The sequence below is a fragment of the Aethalodelphis obliquidens genome, unplaced genomic scaffold, assembly GCF_003676395.1.
Source record: "Aethalodelphis obliquidens isolate GAN/ISIS:26980383/991018 unplaced genomic scaffold, ASM367639v1 scaffold8, whole genome shotgun sequence".
Classification (NCBI taxonomy): domain Eukaryota; kingdom Metazoa; phylum Chordata; class Mammalia; order Artiodactyla; family Delphinidae; genus Aethalodelphis; species Aethalodelphis obliquidens.
The window spans coordinates 12,709,147-12,724,368 of NW_020837952.1; the positions used below are offsets into that span (position 1 = coordinate 12,709,147).

Consider the following 15,222-nt stretch of genomic DNA (forward strand, 5'->3'; position numbering starts at 1 on the left):
TACAAGGGCTCTGACAGGGTAGATGCCAGGGACAGACCTGACAGAAATCCATTCTGCAGTGGAGGTGGGGACAGCAGGGTCCAGGAAAGGTCCTGGAGGAAGTGATACGTAAGTGAAGACCCGAAGGACTAGTTGGCCAGTAAAGGGACCAGAGCAAGAGGTTCAGGCAAGGGGAACATCACTCATAAGAGACCAGAAGGGAAGGGGTGTAGGGTAGCTCTGCAGAGCAGAAAGTAGGCCGGTGGGAGTGAGTAGCAAGATGGTGAGCTGTGTGGCGCCCATTGTACCTTGTGCCAGATCATGGAGGCCTGTGAATCATACCAGGAAGCTTGGACTTTATCCTAAGGGCCTGAGAAGCCTTCGTAGAGTTTTAAGTAGAAAGAAGACCAGCTCACACCTGCATTTTGAGATGATGACAAAGACCGTAGATAGGATTGGGGGCTGGAGGAGGACACAGTCAAGGGCGGGAGACCAGGTGGAGGACCCTCACCATAATGGCATGAACTGTCAACACTGCAGGTAGAAAGAAATAGACTTGTTTAGGAGATACTAAAAAGACTTCCCAGTCTTTCATTTCTGGAAATACAATGAACTAGATAATATGAAAAATACTTGTGCTGTAAAACTCCTGGAAATGCTGACTACAATATAATAGACATCACTTTAAATGTATAACTGAACTCAGGAAAGTAAGGGAAATTTCCAGGGGCCAAAAAAGGAAAAGGGAGTTGAAAACTTGAGTGGTGATTATATCATCCTTTAGTCCCACGTGGGGACAGAAGATGAGGCTAATGCAAAGTAGGGAGCTGGAAGGGAGGACTTCCCCATTGCCAATCCTATTGCACTGCATCACAGCCTAAAGTCAGGAGCAACAGAACTACTATCTCAGTGAAACGGTAGAACAGAAAGCCACTCGCCCACCCACACAGGGGACAACAAGGAGGCCCGTCTGCTCAGCCTGGGCTCCAAATGGAAGGGGGTTGCAGAGAAGCGCATCTTAGCTTTCACCATTGGCTTTACAGTTTCATTTTACACCCTTCTGTGGCCTTGGATCCTACATAAAAAGTAGGGTAGGGACTTCCCTGGTGGTGCAGTGGTTAAGAATCCACCTGCCAATGCAGGGGACACGGGTTCGAGCCCTGGTTCAGGAAGATCCCACATGCCGCAGAGCAGCTAAGGCTCTGCACCACAACTACTGAGCCTGCGCTCCTAGAGCCCATGCTCTGCAACAAGAGAAGCCACCGCAATGAGAAGCCCATGCACCACAACGAAGAGTGGCCCCTGCTCGCTGCAACTAGAGAAAGCCTGAGCACAGCAATGAAGACCCGATGCAGCCAAAAATAAAATTTAAAAAAAAAGAAAGCGTAGGTTTTTTGAGAAACCTCCATGCTGTTTTCCACAGTGGCTACACCAATTTACATTCCCACCAACAGTATAGGAGGGTTCCCTTTCCTCCACACCCTCGCCAACATTTGTTATTTGTGTTCTTTTTGATGATGGCCATTCTGACACTACAATGAGGTGGTATCTCATCGTAGTTTTTTTTTTTAATTTATTTGTTTATTTATTTATTTTTGGCTGTGTTGGGTCTTCATTTCTGTGCAAGGGCTTTCTCTAGTTGTGGCGAGCGGGGGCTGCTCTTCATCCCGGCGCGCGGGCCTCTCACTGTTGCGGCCTCTCTTGTTGCGGAGCACAGGCTCCAGACACGCAGGCTCAGTAGTTGTGGCTCACGGGCCCAGTTTCTCCGCGGCATGTGGGATCCTCCCAGACCAGGGCTCGAACCCGTGTCCCCTGCATTGGCAGGCAGATTCTCAACCACTGTGCCACCAGGGAAGCCCCCTCATCGTATGCATTGATTTGCATTTCCTTGATGATTAGCAATGTTGAGCATCTTTTCATGTGCCTGTTGGCCATCTGCATTTCCTTTTTCGCAATTCCACTCCTGGGTATATATCAAAAAAAAACAAAAACACTAATTCAAAAAGATACATGCACCCCAATATTCATAGCAACATTATTTACAATTACCAAGGTATGGAAACAACCTACGTGTCCCTGAACAGATGAATGGATAAGAAGCTGTGTTGAATTTGCATAATGGAATACTGCTCAGCCATAAAAAAGAATGAAATGTTGCCATTTGCAGCAACATGGATGGACTTGGAGGGTATTATGCTAAGTGAAATCAGTCAGACAAAGACAAATACTGTATGACATCACTTATATGTGGAATCTAAAAAATACAACAAACTGGGCTTCCCTGGTGGCGCAGTGGTTGAGAGTCCGCCTGCCGATGCAGGGGACACGGGTTCGTGCCCCGGTCTGGGAAGATCCCACGTGACGTGGAGCGGCTGGGCCCGTGAGCCATGGCCTCTGAGCCTGCACATCCGGAGCCTGTGCTCCGCACTGGGAGAGGCCACAACAGTGAGAGGCCCACGTACCGCAAAAAAAATAATAAAATAAATACAACAAACTAGTGAATATAAATAAGGAAGAAGCAGACTCACAGATATAGAGAAAAAACTAGTGGTTACCAGTGCAGAGAGGGAAGTGGGGAGGGGCAACCAGGGGGTAAGGGATTAAGAGGTACAAACTATTATGTATAAAATAAGCTACAAGGATATATTGTACAACAGGGGGAATACAGCCAATATTTTATAATAACTATAAATGGAGTACAACCTTTAAAAATTGTGAATCACTATATTGTACACCTGTAACTTATGTGATATTGTACATCAACTCTACGTCAATAAAAAATTTTTTTCTAACCCTTAAAGAAAAGGTAGGAACTTTTGAAGAAAAAAAGGAAGTAGGGGTCCTTTTGCAGAAGCAAATGCAGAACTATTCTGGGTAGGGAATAGTTTTTTAATTTTTATTTTTGGGTGACTTTAATCTCTAGTGTTGGTCAGCATGGAAATAAATTTTGGTGATGGTTCCCAGGGTGAGCAAATATCAAATGTGCTTGACAGAGACTGGAGCCAGTACTAGATCCTCATTTATAGAAACTGTCCCTTTTTAAAAGTGATTGCAAATAAGAAGGCAGCCCATTTGTACGTTCAGTAAATATTTTTGAATGTCTCCTTCTGTGTTCTATACTCGGTAATCTCTTGTGAACTGAAAACATGGATGGACCCATGCACCTTAGTCTGATCCCTGAGTGGGTCAGCTGCCACCTTTTGTTCCTCCTGGTTTTTTCACTAGTTTTCTTCAAAAGGTAGGCAGCTCGGAATTTTCCTTGAGTAAGTTTATTATTGACTACAGAAATGAAGATAAGGTAATAAGTTTACAGAAAGGACAAACCAGGGTTAGGGGGGAATAAATCAAAGACAGCCCTTTAGGAAAGAGTCACACAGACCTGGTTTGAATACTGGCTCTACCGTGTGACTTCCGTCAAATTGCTTAACCTTTCTGAGCCTTGGTTTCCTAACTTGTAAAATGAGATTTTGTGACCAGTCAATGAGAAACGTAACAAATTGTTGATGTGATTAATAGCTGACATGGGGTATGCACTCAGTATTCCTTCTCTTCACGAAACAAATGTTAAATCTTTAGCACCTTTACTTTACCAATCATTTAAGCTCTTACTCAGTTTTGGGATGCTTGTTGTGCAGGATAATCCTTGGCCTAAAGTTGCCACAGCATGGTAGAAAGACCAAGGCTTGGATCAGCCTCCCTGGACTCAGAGACTTTCTCTGACCCCAGCTCTGGTCTTGAGCAAATCATCGTGCCTTGCTAAAGCTTAAGTTCTCTTATTGATAGAGGGGATACAAAGCATCTCTGCCTTAAGTTGTAGTGGTAAGGATTAGGTAGAGTTAATGTGTGTAAAGTCTTTAGACCAGCTGCTAGGTGAAAATCGCTGACTTTACACGGCACTTACTATGAATCTAAGGCATTCTAGTAAGCCCTAAAAATATATATATTAACTCAGATAATCCTCATAATCTTATGAGGTCGGTACTGTTGCTTTACCCATTTTACAAATGAAGTAACGGAGGCACAGAGAGATTTAAATAATTTGGCCAAGATCTCCTAGGTAATTGTTCCGGGCTTTGAAGCGAGGCAGTATAGATCCACGTTCCATGCTCTCGCCTTGTGTGCTCTGTGGGTGCTCAGTAAATGATAGCTTAGCTGCCTCTGTTGTTTTTGTTGTTGTCGACACTGTTATCACTTACTATTACGGCAATAAAAAGGGTTTGTTCAATGAATGAAATAACATTTATTTAATGCTGACCACAGGCAGGGCCCTGCGGACACAAAAAAGTATGAAATGTTCTCAAAGAACTTATGGGTTACTTCATCATAAAGGATATACAGAAAAGTTAATATAAGATAACGCTTACCTCTTGGGCTGGGCGGCTAGAGAATGTCAGTGGAAAGGCTTCAGTATTCTTCCATAGAACCATTGCCCCTTGCCCAATGGCTTTGAGAGAAAAGGAGGGTTCTTTAGTTTGGGGGTGTAATTCTTAATGTGCCAGCTGGGAGAGTGGGAGGCTTCTCTTCTGGGGATAAGTGCTGGGACCCTAGATCAGGGGTTTCTTCCCTTACACCCATCCATACTTCTGTGGTCTACTTCCTCTTTCTTTTAGAGAGGGTTTTGACTGATGCAGGGTTAAATCCTGAATCCGAGGGACGTAAGGGCTGAAAGTCCTTCTTTAATCATTTTTCTAATTTAATTAGTATTCAGAATCATAAATCATCATGAATATTAGGAGGATAACATGTCTGATAAAATAGCACTAGTGGGGGCTTCCCTGGTGGCGCAGTGGTTGGGAGTCCGCCTGCCGATGCAGGGGACACGGGTTCGTGCCCTGGTCCGGGAAGATCCCACATGCCGCGGAGCGGCTGGGTCCGTGAGCCATAGCCGCTGAGCCAGCGCGTCTGGAGCCTGTGTTCCGCAGCGGGAGAGGCCACAACAGTGAGAGGCCCCCGTAACGCAAACAAACAAACAAACAAAAAATAGCACTAGTGTCCCTGAGTTAGGATAAACATTCTGTGCCATTTTACCATTTTAGAGTTAGATTTTTAAAGTAAAAAAACAAACATTGTACTTTTTTTTTTTTTAAAGCAGTAATATCCCTGTCGGTCACTGCTTTTGTTTGGAGTTTTTCTTTAAAACTTTTTACAAGTTGCCCTTTGTGGTTTATATTCACTTTTCACTTTATTATGTAGAATAAAACAAGAAGTGGTTACAAATCTGAAATAACTTAATGGGTTTAAAAAGGAGATGTGACATGTCATAAGCCAGTAAACTTCTTGGTTCTATTCACAAGCCCTGAGACAATGCTGGAAAGTTCTGCTTCCCAGGAACACTTTTTGGGAGGCTGGAGGTTAAGTGTCAGGGGATTAGTAAATCATCGTCACATTTATGTTCCATGGAAAGTATACCTAGCCAAATTTCTTTTCCAACAGCAGACTGGACATTCAGAGCACGCTTTGCGTTCAGTGGCAAACCACAGTCTGTCTGTGACACAGTAGTCAATAGATTTTTATGTAAACATAAACTGCTTTCTTCAATGGGGTGTTTAAAGCTAAAAGCCTGCCTTAGTACTGTATATGTTAGGGTCCCATGCCCTTGTCAGGAGTGTGGGTTTTGACTGGTGTTCTCGGTTCAAGTTTTTTCTTCCAAGCCTAGGGGAGTTGCTGGCTGGGTGCCTTCCCAGCCTGGAAGGCTGTGGCTCTCGAGTGTCTTGCTATGAGCAATGCTCAGAGAAGAAAGAACAGGGACGATGCCCGTCTGTTGTGGCTCCTAGTTTGCCTTGGTGACTTTCCCTTAGCTGATTGGGGCAGCTTTGAACTTGATGGTAATTCTCTCTCTTCTTCACTCCTTAGGAAAGACCAGAACTTGTTGTCTCCAGTGAACTGCTGGTATTTGCTCCTGAACCAAGTGAGACGAGAAAGCAAAGACCACGCAACCTTGAGTGACATCTATCTGAACAATGTGATTATGCGTTTCATGCAGATAAGTGAGGATTCCACCAGGATGTTTAAAAAGGTATCCTCCATCAATCCTGCCAGAGTGTGCTTCCCTATAACCACTGAGCCCATAACCAAGACTGAGGAGGGTCTGCTGCCTTAATGACTTAATTGTATTCAATAAATATTAGGCTCAAAAAATAAATAAATGGGGCTTCCCTGGTGGCGCAGTGGTTGAAAGTCCGCCTGCCAATGCAGGGGACATGGGTTCATGCCCCGGTCCGGGAAGATCCCACATGCCGCGGAGCGGCTGGGCCCGTGAGCCATGGCCGCTGAGGCTGCGCGTCCGGAGCCTGTGCTCCACAACAGGAGAGGCCACAACAGTGAGAGGCCCGCGTACCGCAAAAAAAATAAATAAATAAATAAATAAATAAATAAATGAACAGATATTTTAAAGACACAGAACAAAAAGTTAAATCGCTGCTCTCTTGGGAAAATGTTATCACAGTTTTTTTCTTATTCCCACCAGACTAGCAGCAGAAGCTGTGAGAGAGTGACAGGAAAAAAATTCCCCAGGGCATGGAAAATTCAGTCCCTTACATGCCAGAGAGCTTCCTCCTTCCCAAATCCACTTTAAAAAAAAAAAAAAAAAAAAAGGAACTGGGCTTTTAAGGCTTCATATCATTGTTACCAGTCTCAGCCAGCTCTCAGCAATTTTTTTTGTTGTTTGGACATCTTTGTTGAGAACAATAACAAAATTGGACCATTTCCTGTGTAGGGAATGCAGCTACTTGCTCAATAAGACTGGCTTTTGGTTTTTATGTTTATAGGACAAGGGTTCTCCACCACCTCCTCAGCTTCATACTCAGGGTGTTTGGTGCCTATACCAATATCTGTACATCTATTCAGTAAGTAATTATTAGTTTCAGAAAGTGGGGGGGGGAAGCCACCTTGTAGATTAAAGACATTTATGTTTCAAAGGGACCCCTTAAAACAAAGTTGTGTCATGCAGGCCATCTGGGAAACTTCTTAGTCATGTTTGATGTGTCCACATTAGATTTGATTTCTGACCTAGAAATGGAATTTAGCAAACTCGAAGTTTTCTTTTGCTCTCTTAAATAGGAAAAAAAAAAAAGTTTCAAACAAAGGAGAAATTTTTAAAATTTGGAAATAAGAACATATTAAGAAGAGACCATGTAGAGAAATATCCTATGTATCTTAAAACATAGAGATTTTTAAAAAATAGTTTAGACTGAGCCAGGAAAGTAAGTAATTTTCTCGTACGTCGGCCCTTTCTGCCAAGACCTCATTTGGTTCAATGGGCTTTTTGTGTCTTGTCCTCTATGAGTGAGAGATGGTGTCAGGTCTTGGAAAGGTTACTTCGATGAAGAAAAACTAGTCCCCGTGCTCAAGGAGGTCACAGTTAATCCCAATTTGTATGACGCTGTATGATGCTTCCCAGTCATGGGGATGCTGGCAACCTTTCAGCCAGGGCCTCTGGGACCAGCACCTCAGTTGACTTCGTTTATTTATCCATCCAGCAAAACATCTTTAAAATGCCAGGCCGGGAAGCAGAGTTAAAAGACACGTTCCCTGCCTACAAAGAATCCATTACAATAATTAACAGTCACCACAATAAGGGAACACACAACCTGTGGTAGAAACTTGAAGGCTGGAAATCTTAACCCTACTGAGGGGCCAGGATATTCTTCATAGAGGAGGGGACACCTGAAGTGAGACCTGTAGGAGATGGAGGTGGTCATCAAGCAGATGAGAACAATGAACTATTCCAGGTAGAAAGCAGAAGCGTGACACATTCATGGAAAGGAAAGATTTTGGTGTGACTGGACCAGGGGTTGTATGGGAGTGAGTGATGGGGTGTGAGGCTAGAAAGGACTGTCATATCAAAAGGGACTTTGCATGTCTTGCGAAGCTGTAAGGATTTGTGTTTTGTATGTCAAAGTCAAGGGCTTCATAAAGTTGATGGAAACTTAGGGCTGAGAGTCAAGTGGATTTGGACTTGAATCCCAACTCTTCTGCTTCTGTGATCTTGGGAGATGATTCAAGAGAGTGCTCTCTTCTGTCTAAGGGAGTGGGGAAGGCTGGACTGGCAGAAGGGGAAGGTGAGCCTATGGGAGCTCTGGGGCTGGGATGGCCCTTTGGAGTTTGTCGCCAAGGAGGCCTCGCCTTTGTTTTGCACACATTGGATTTGAGCTGCCCTTGGGGAGGGGCTAAGTAATCTTGGGGTGATGCAGCTCCCCTTGGTGGAGGGTAGTTCCCAAGGGTGATTCCGAGAGAGAGGTCAGCTGTAAGTTTCAACAGCCAGCAGCCAATATTCCCAGTAGTTGGGGAAATATGTTCTTGAAAGAGGGCCTGAGGAATGTACAGTAAGTACACACACACCATGCCTGCTTGTTTGCTACCTAGAAGTTCTCTTCTTATCCAGATTTTCTGGGACTCAAAGAATTGTAATCCTTGGAAGCTGCCTATTTATAGCAGACTCCTGGTTACTTCAGCATTTAGTGGGGAGAACAGTCTTCTCACCGCTAACTATTGCTGATCAGCTGGAAAGTTAATAGTCATTACAGTGACAGGTATAAAATTCCACTTCCTCAAGCAGACCCAGCAGATGTCATGCCTCACCTTTCCATGTTTTTAAAATTAAGAATAAGAGAGGGTAAGACTGGAGCTTGAGGAGCCAGATCAGCCCACGAGGACACATTTGTCATCTGCAAAGATAGGAAGCCAGGACCCGTATCTGTCAAGTCCAGAGAACTTCATATCCCTTTAGATTAAAAAGCAAGACTAGGCTTTTCTGCTTTTTTTATATATATATATATATATATCTCATCAAGCCGTCTCCTTCTCCAGCTCTTCTTCCACTGTTACGGTTCCAGAAGCATATTTTTTATCAAAACAGAAGGAAATGATCAGAACCAGTCTGAATTGACCTTTAGAACTTCTGTGGAGTCCTTAGTGAGCATAATGCTTGTTCTTCTTGGGAGGGGATTTTGCAACTTAACTCGTTTTTCAAAAATAACCCCATGTCTGTATGGAGATCCAGTTAGATGCTGGGTGCTTGACAGGTACAGCCTCTTACACAGCTGTGTCGTATTCAGTGTAGTCATTGACCAAGAATCCTTTTACCCAGACTGTTCTATCAAATAAGGAGTTCGGAGCAGGTAATTCTAGGAATGTTTTTGTTTCCAAATGGATATAATAATCAGGAAGACACTTACAGGAATACCTAATTCCAGGCATAGGTACAGGCAACAGCTTCAAGACTTAAATTTTAATCACATCAGAACCAGTTTTAGAAATAGTTGCCTATGCTTGCCAGTTTTCAACGGGTAAAAAAAGGGAAGCTTTAAAAAAATAATAATACCCAATTATTCAAGTATCAGCTATTTCAAATTTAGGTCTTTAGAGCTGTAGATGAAGCCTGTTGGTCAGAATAACACAGTGATTCATCTCTAAGTCTCTGACATCAGATACTTTGCGTATGAATCTTAGTTTCGTCGCTCTTGTTATCTTTGTGGACCTGGGAGTGTTTGTAAACCTCTTAATTCAAGTCTCAGTTTCTGCATCTGTAATAGTAACCTATTTCAGACACCTGTATGGAGATTCACGAATCCTGCATGGAAAGCTACTTAACCCCAGTGTCTAGATTTAATGCTAATATGGTCTAACTAATTTTTAGCTGTTACCTTCGTTATTATCTATACTGTAAACACTTATTCCTTACACCTGCAATAATTACGTAATGTGAAATTGCACCAGACATTATCTTAAATGTGTCCTCATTCTAAAGAGACTATGTAGCACAACTGTGATGAACACCGTCCAGATCATCATATGGTATTTGTATATCACTTATTATGAAGTTCCAAACCATGTTTGTAAACAGACTCTGAGAAGTGCTCCAGCATCCTTGCTTGGAGCTGAATTAAAAGTTTGGTCCTCATATTTCAACAATTAATGGGAACTTAGGGGATAACACAGTGAATACCTGTGTTGGGCAGCACCCCCTGTGCCTCTCAGGTCCCCCACAGCTGTTTCACATAGACAGTCTTAACTTTGAGGCTTCACTGATTTCTTCGTTCATTCAACAATGCGTGATTCAATTCCACACCCTCTGTTAGGTATGGACAATGTGAGCACAGACAGAGTAGGACTCTGCTTGTACTCTCATACGTTCTGCTTTACTGTTTTAGGAGAAGGTCAGAAATCGGAGACTCCTTGTACACAGGGGTTTTTCATTATCGGTCCTACTGTCCTTCCCGAAGAACAAGAGGCCGTGAGGTGCCCTTGCCCCGTTCTCCAGCCCTGCCTGCTGGAGTGATGAGATGTTGCCACCTTCTTTCCATTACTCACACTCAAGAGTGGTCTGCATCTGGGTCGGCGCTGCAGCCAGAAATTGTGTGATTTGTATGTTACACATAAAGTAATTAGCGTCAGCAGTCACCATGTAGGAAAGACCACAGCTAGCTTGCAGTAATCACTTTATTTAAGCACCTTATCACATGATCTTCTGTATCAAGTTTACGAATGTTAACAGAAGTATGTAGTTTAGAGGGAGCACCATAAAATGGCAGCCTTTGAATATGTTAAATTATCTCTGTGTGTTTTAAATTATCTACAAGTCTGTCATTTCCCCATGGATTGTTTTCAAATTATTAATGTTTTTATTCTTGGTTTGCATAAATATGTGTACAAATATAATTTATTTTGTTTCTTCACCAATAATAATGACATAACCCTACCACTTTACTGAATTTTAACTGTGCACCCAGCACCGTGCCCAGCGTTTTTCACACATTAACTCATGCACCCTCACAGCTGCCCAATGAACAGGGATTATAAGGCACATTTCAGGGATGAGGAAACAAAAGGCTCAGATATAATTTGCAGAGCTGGGCTGACTGGTACGTCTTCTTGTCTTTGCCTGTACATCTTAGGTAGTTCGTAGTTACTATAACTGTGTTGGCGTTTTTCAGTGGTAACTGGAGATGTTACACAATGCACAGGTTAGAAACTTCTGAGACTGGGACACTGTGGGTCTTGGCCCCATTCATTTCTAATGAAAATCCTGAAGAATGATCGTTCTGGATGAGGCAGCAAAATCTGTCAGTCATCCAAGTTATAGGCAGAGATTCAAAGCAGCAGAGACTGGCTGCAAGCCACTGAGAATGACCTCACTTTGGCCTAAATGCCGTAGGTTATCAGATTCAGACTCACAGGAATTAAATTAACCCACTTTTGGTATTGTTGATTGTATGGCCTAATCTGAAAGGAAAGAGAAATTACTAGTAAGATTTGGAAATTTGAGGTCATTTTAAAATTTTTATCAAAACTAATCATATTCTATTTAAATACCCTAGTATGAAAGAAAACAAAGACATTTCATGGGAGAAAAAAAAAACACTGTGTTTTCAATTAGGCCATTTAAAATAAGTTAATATTCAAGCAGATGCTTTGAGTTAATAAATGATACTAATCTAGTACAGATCTCTAAGGCTCTAACCTTGTTTTGAAGAAAAAGTCCCTAAGTTTAAAAAAATCTGAAAACTTTACAGATCTATAAATAAAAGTCTTTCCTATTGTACAAATCTATATAAATCTATATATAAAAGAGAGTCTATTTCTTTTTGAATATAAAAATACATATTCATTGTAGAAATTTAGAAAACACCAAAAAATATAAAAATGGAAATGAGTTACCCATATTAATACTACCTACTGGTAATATTTCTGGCTATATCTTTTCAGCATTCATATGTATAAGCATACATGTGTACTACACAAACATACATACATATGTATTTTACAAAATTGAGATTTCATTGCAGATAGCCTGGGAACCTGCCCTTTTCATGGAACATATCGTTAGCGTTTCCCATGTCTGGAAATAATCTTTTAAAATAGGATACTTCGCGCCTGCATAATGTTTCACTGTCAGCACGGCCGTGTTGCTTTTCCCATTGTAGGACATTTAAATCTTTCACACATCTTTGATATTTTTCTTATGCTACATTCCTTGAAGTAGAATTATTAGGCCAGAGGGTGGCATTAGAATTTCATGCTTTGGATGAAATTCTTACTTTCTGCCTTTCTGGAGTAAAGATGGTCATGGCTGTGATTTACCAAGGAGCAATCTGTCCCCTGAAAAATAAACTGACTATTTATTAGCAGAGAGCTACCACATGTGATTTAGTATGCTGATGAAACAGTGGTAAATAATATAACAAGAAGAACTTTTTCAAAGCATTTCAGTGCAGTGTAGCAGAAGAATTAAATGGTATTCTGGTGGCCTCAAGGGACAGCTTAATAATTGATGGGGAGTGGTTAAATAAGTGAGAGTCGTTCAAGCTAATGCTACTAGCTGGTTCTCTTGAGTTTTATCAACCCTATGGTTAGCTCGTTTCTCTAGAAGTAAATCAAAACCAAACTATCGTTTCTTAGAGTGATGCGCTTTTCTGAAATATTTTAGAAACTATTTTAAATTTGTATTTATAAATTGCTTATCAGGATGGCTGGCACATAAATAAATGGCAGTTGTCAGTGCTGCTGTTCTTGCATTTATGTTGTTGCCTTTATTATTTAGTGACAACAGGACATAGGTGATTGACCTAGCCATAAATTTAGCAGCTGAGTTACTAGATAAAAGCATTCCCCATCAGTTTAGAGGCTTCATTAAAGACTTTTAAATATGATATTAAGCAGATGTTATGTGTCTATCTTCCTGGAAAGTGATATATAATGTTACAAAACCTGAGGTCAGTGAGGTCAGCTAAGTTGGACGTTTTGTCACACAGCATGATGTAGTAGTTGAACCCATAATTACATTGAGAATGGTTTTCTCAATGTAAAGCACTTGAAACTTATTTATGGTAAAAAAAAAAAATCTGAAAGTATATAGACCAAAATTATTTTAAATGGGTATCTCTAAGTTACTTTTATTTTCTTCTGTTTGATTATTCGTAATTTCTGATTTTTGTACAATGAACATACTGTATAAGACACAAAGAAAACAATTATTCATTGTAAACTAAAACCTTAAAGAAACTTGGCCCCGAGTACACCAGTCAGTGTTTACCACAAAGAAGTGGGGAACTATATCCAGGAACTAATTCAGCCCTAAAGGCTGTTTATTAATGGAGAATTAGCCTATTCTCCAAGAGCACTTGAAAACTGTGCTTTGAATATACAGTATTCAGGTGCTTAAAATGAAGACATGAAATCAGGGAACTTCTGAGCAAGATGGCGGCATGCACAAGGGCTGCAACAGCCTTACCTCCCAAGTTCTCTTTGCAATGACTGATCAAATGTACAAATAGGAAAGACTGGAACAGTCCTTTTACCTTCAAGCAGATCCCATACTTCTTTGCTCACTCTATTCGTTCCCACCTTACTCTGAAAGGAAGTCTCTACCCCCATCTCCTTTCCCTAACTTTATTTTTCTCTCCAGCACTTATCCCTTTCTGCCATATTTTGTATTTACTCAGTATTTGTTTACTTTCTGTCTCCCCTCAATTTAAATGTAAGTTTCTGAGGGGGAGGAATCTTGTATTGTTCACTGAAACAGTGACTAGCACATAGTAGGTACTGTGTAAATATTTATTGAATGAATAAATAATGAATACTTACGTCTGTATTAGAAACCAGAGATAAGTGTCAGCCACATAATAGAAATTTCAAGGCATTTCAGAAGACCCAGTATTGACAGGGCTGGATTTAAGCAGCACTATCACATGCTGTCTACTTCCTAAGAGAGAGAAATCAGAGGAGAAATGAGTCATGGCAAGTCTGTGGCAGGGTGGAATAACTAAAGTGCCAGGCTTCTGGGCTGAGGACTGAAAGGGGGTGTCAAAGGGACCAGAAAGTACTAGGGAGATTACAGAGAGGCTGTAGGTTTAAAAAGCAATCTCATGAAGTTCTTTGTTAACTCCTGGGCTCTCTCCTGACCTGCACATGCTTGGGTTTGATCTTAAGCAGTATACCTACCAAAGACTTCGGGAGCTGAACTAAGGGACAGACCACTGCTGGGCTCCAGACTGGCCACTGAATGGTGCATATGCAAGTCAGATCCAAAGAGTGCTACAAAGGTGTTGGCAACAGCATGGATATTGAAACCACACCCCGTAGAAGGCCGGTCAGAATTTGCATCCTGAATTCAACTTGGTTGATTTCCTGATAAAACAAAAATATCAGCATTCTACATGTGGTTTAAATAAAACCCAGAGTCTCATAACATAATATTCAAAATATCCAGAGTATAATCCCAATTACTCAGCATACAAATAACCAGGAAAACGTCAGCTGACATGGGAAAAGACAACCAATAAATGGCCGATCCTGAAGGACACAAATGGTGCAATTAGCTAACAAAGACTTTTAAAGCAAACATGATAAAAATGTTCCGAGAAGTGAGAGCAAATACTGTTGAAACGAATGGAAAGATAAGTCTCAGCAAAAAAAAAAAAAAAAAAAAGAAAGAACCAAATGGAAATTTTAGAACTGAAAAATACAGTAACCAAAATTAAAAACTCACTAGACGGGTTCCAATAGAAGAATAAAGATAACAGAGGAAAGAGATGAGTTTCAGTTCATCTTAAAGATAGATTAACAGAAATTATCTAACCTGAACAACAGAAAAAAAGATTGGGAAAAAAATAATCAGTGCCTCAGGGAGCGTTGGGACAATCCTAAAAGGTCTGATATTCATGTCAGCAGAGTCTCTGAGGAGAGGAGAAAGCGAGTGTGTAGAAAAAACATTTGAAAAAATAATTACAACAAAACTTCCCAAATTTTGGCAAACAAGATAAGCCTACCCATTCAGGAAGCCAGCAAAACCCAAGCTAGATAAATCCAAAGAAGTACATGCCTACACTCATCATAATCAAACCAAAAACTAAAGACAAAGAAAAATATATCGAAAGCGGCCAGAGAAAAATGACACACTACCGATGGAAGAACAATTGGATGACTGTGGATTTCTCTACCTGCTAAATGCCAGTAGCACCTTATTAGTTTTGACAACCAAAAATTCCTTCAGATGTCACCAGATGTCCCCTGGGGGGGAAATTGGACCAAGTTGAGAACCATTAATCCAACTTGAGTTTTCCATTTTTCCAAACATTTTTTTAAAAGAAATGTTCCAATTTGGTTTACATTTCAATTGCAGGGTTTACAACTCTAGATTAAATTAACAAATATGGAGTAGGTCAAAGGCACCCAGTCTCTCATCTCCCATCAAGAGAAGTTTAAATATATATATATATATATATATATATATATATATATATA

At 41.1% G+C, this 15,222-nt stretch overlaps 1 protein-coding gene across 3 annotated transcripts in view; it reads left to right on the forward strand.

Annotated features, from left to right (window-relative positions):
• Positions 1-15,222, forward strand: part of SRGAP1 (SLIT-ROBO Rho GTPase activating protein 1) — a 279,039-nt gene that overhangs the window by 136,952 nt on the left and 126,865 nt on the right. For all 3 annotated transcript variants that reach the window (XR_003432866.1, XM_027106895.1, XM_027106894.1), the window contains exon 3: positions 5,833-5,995. Coding sequence is in view for 2 of the 3 variants with exons in the window: in XM_027106895.1 (XP_026962696.1) it covers positions 5,833-5,995 (163 nt within the window). In the remaining variant the exon portion in view is untranslated. The remainder of the gene's footprint in view (positions 1-5,832; positions 5,996-15,222) is intronic.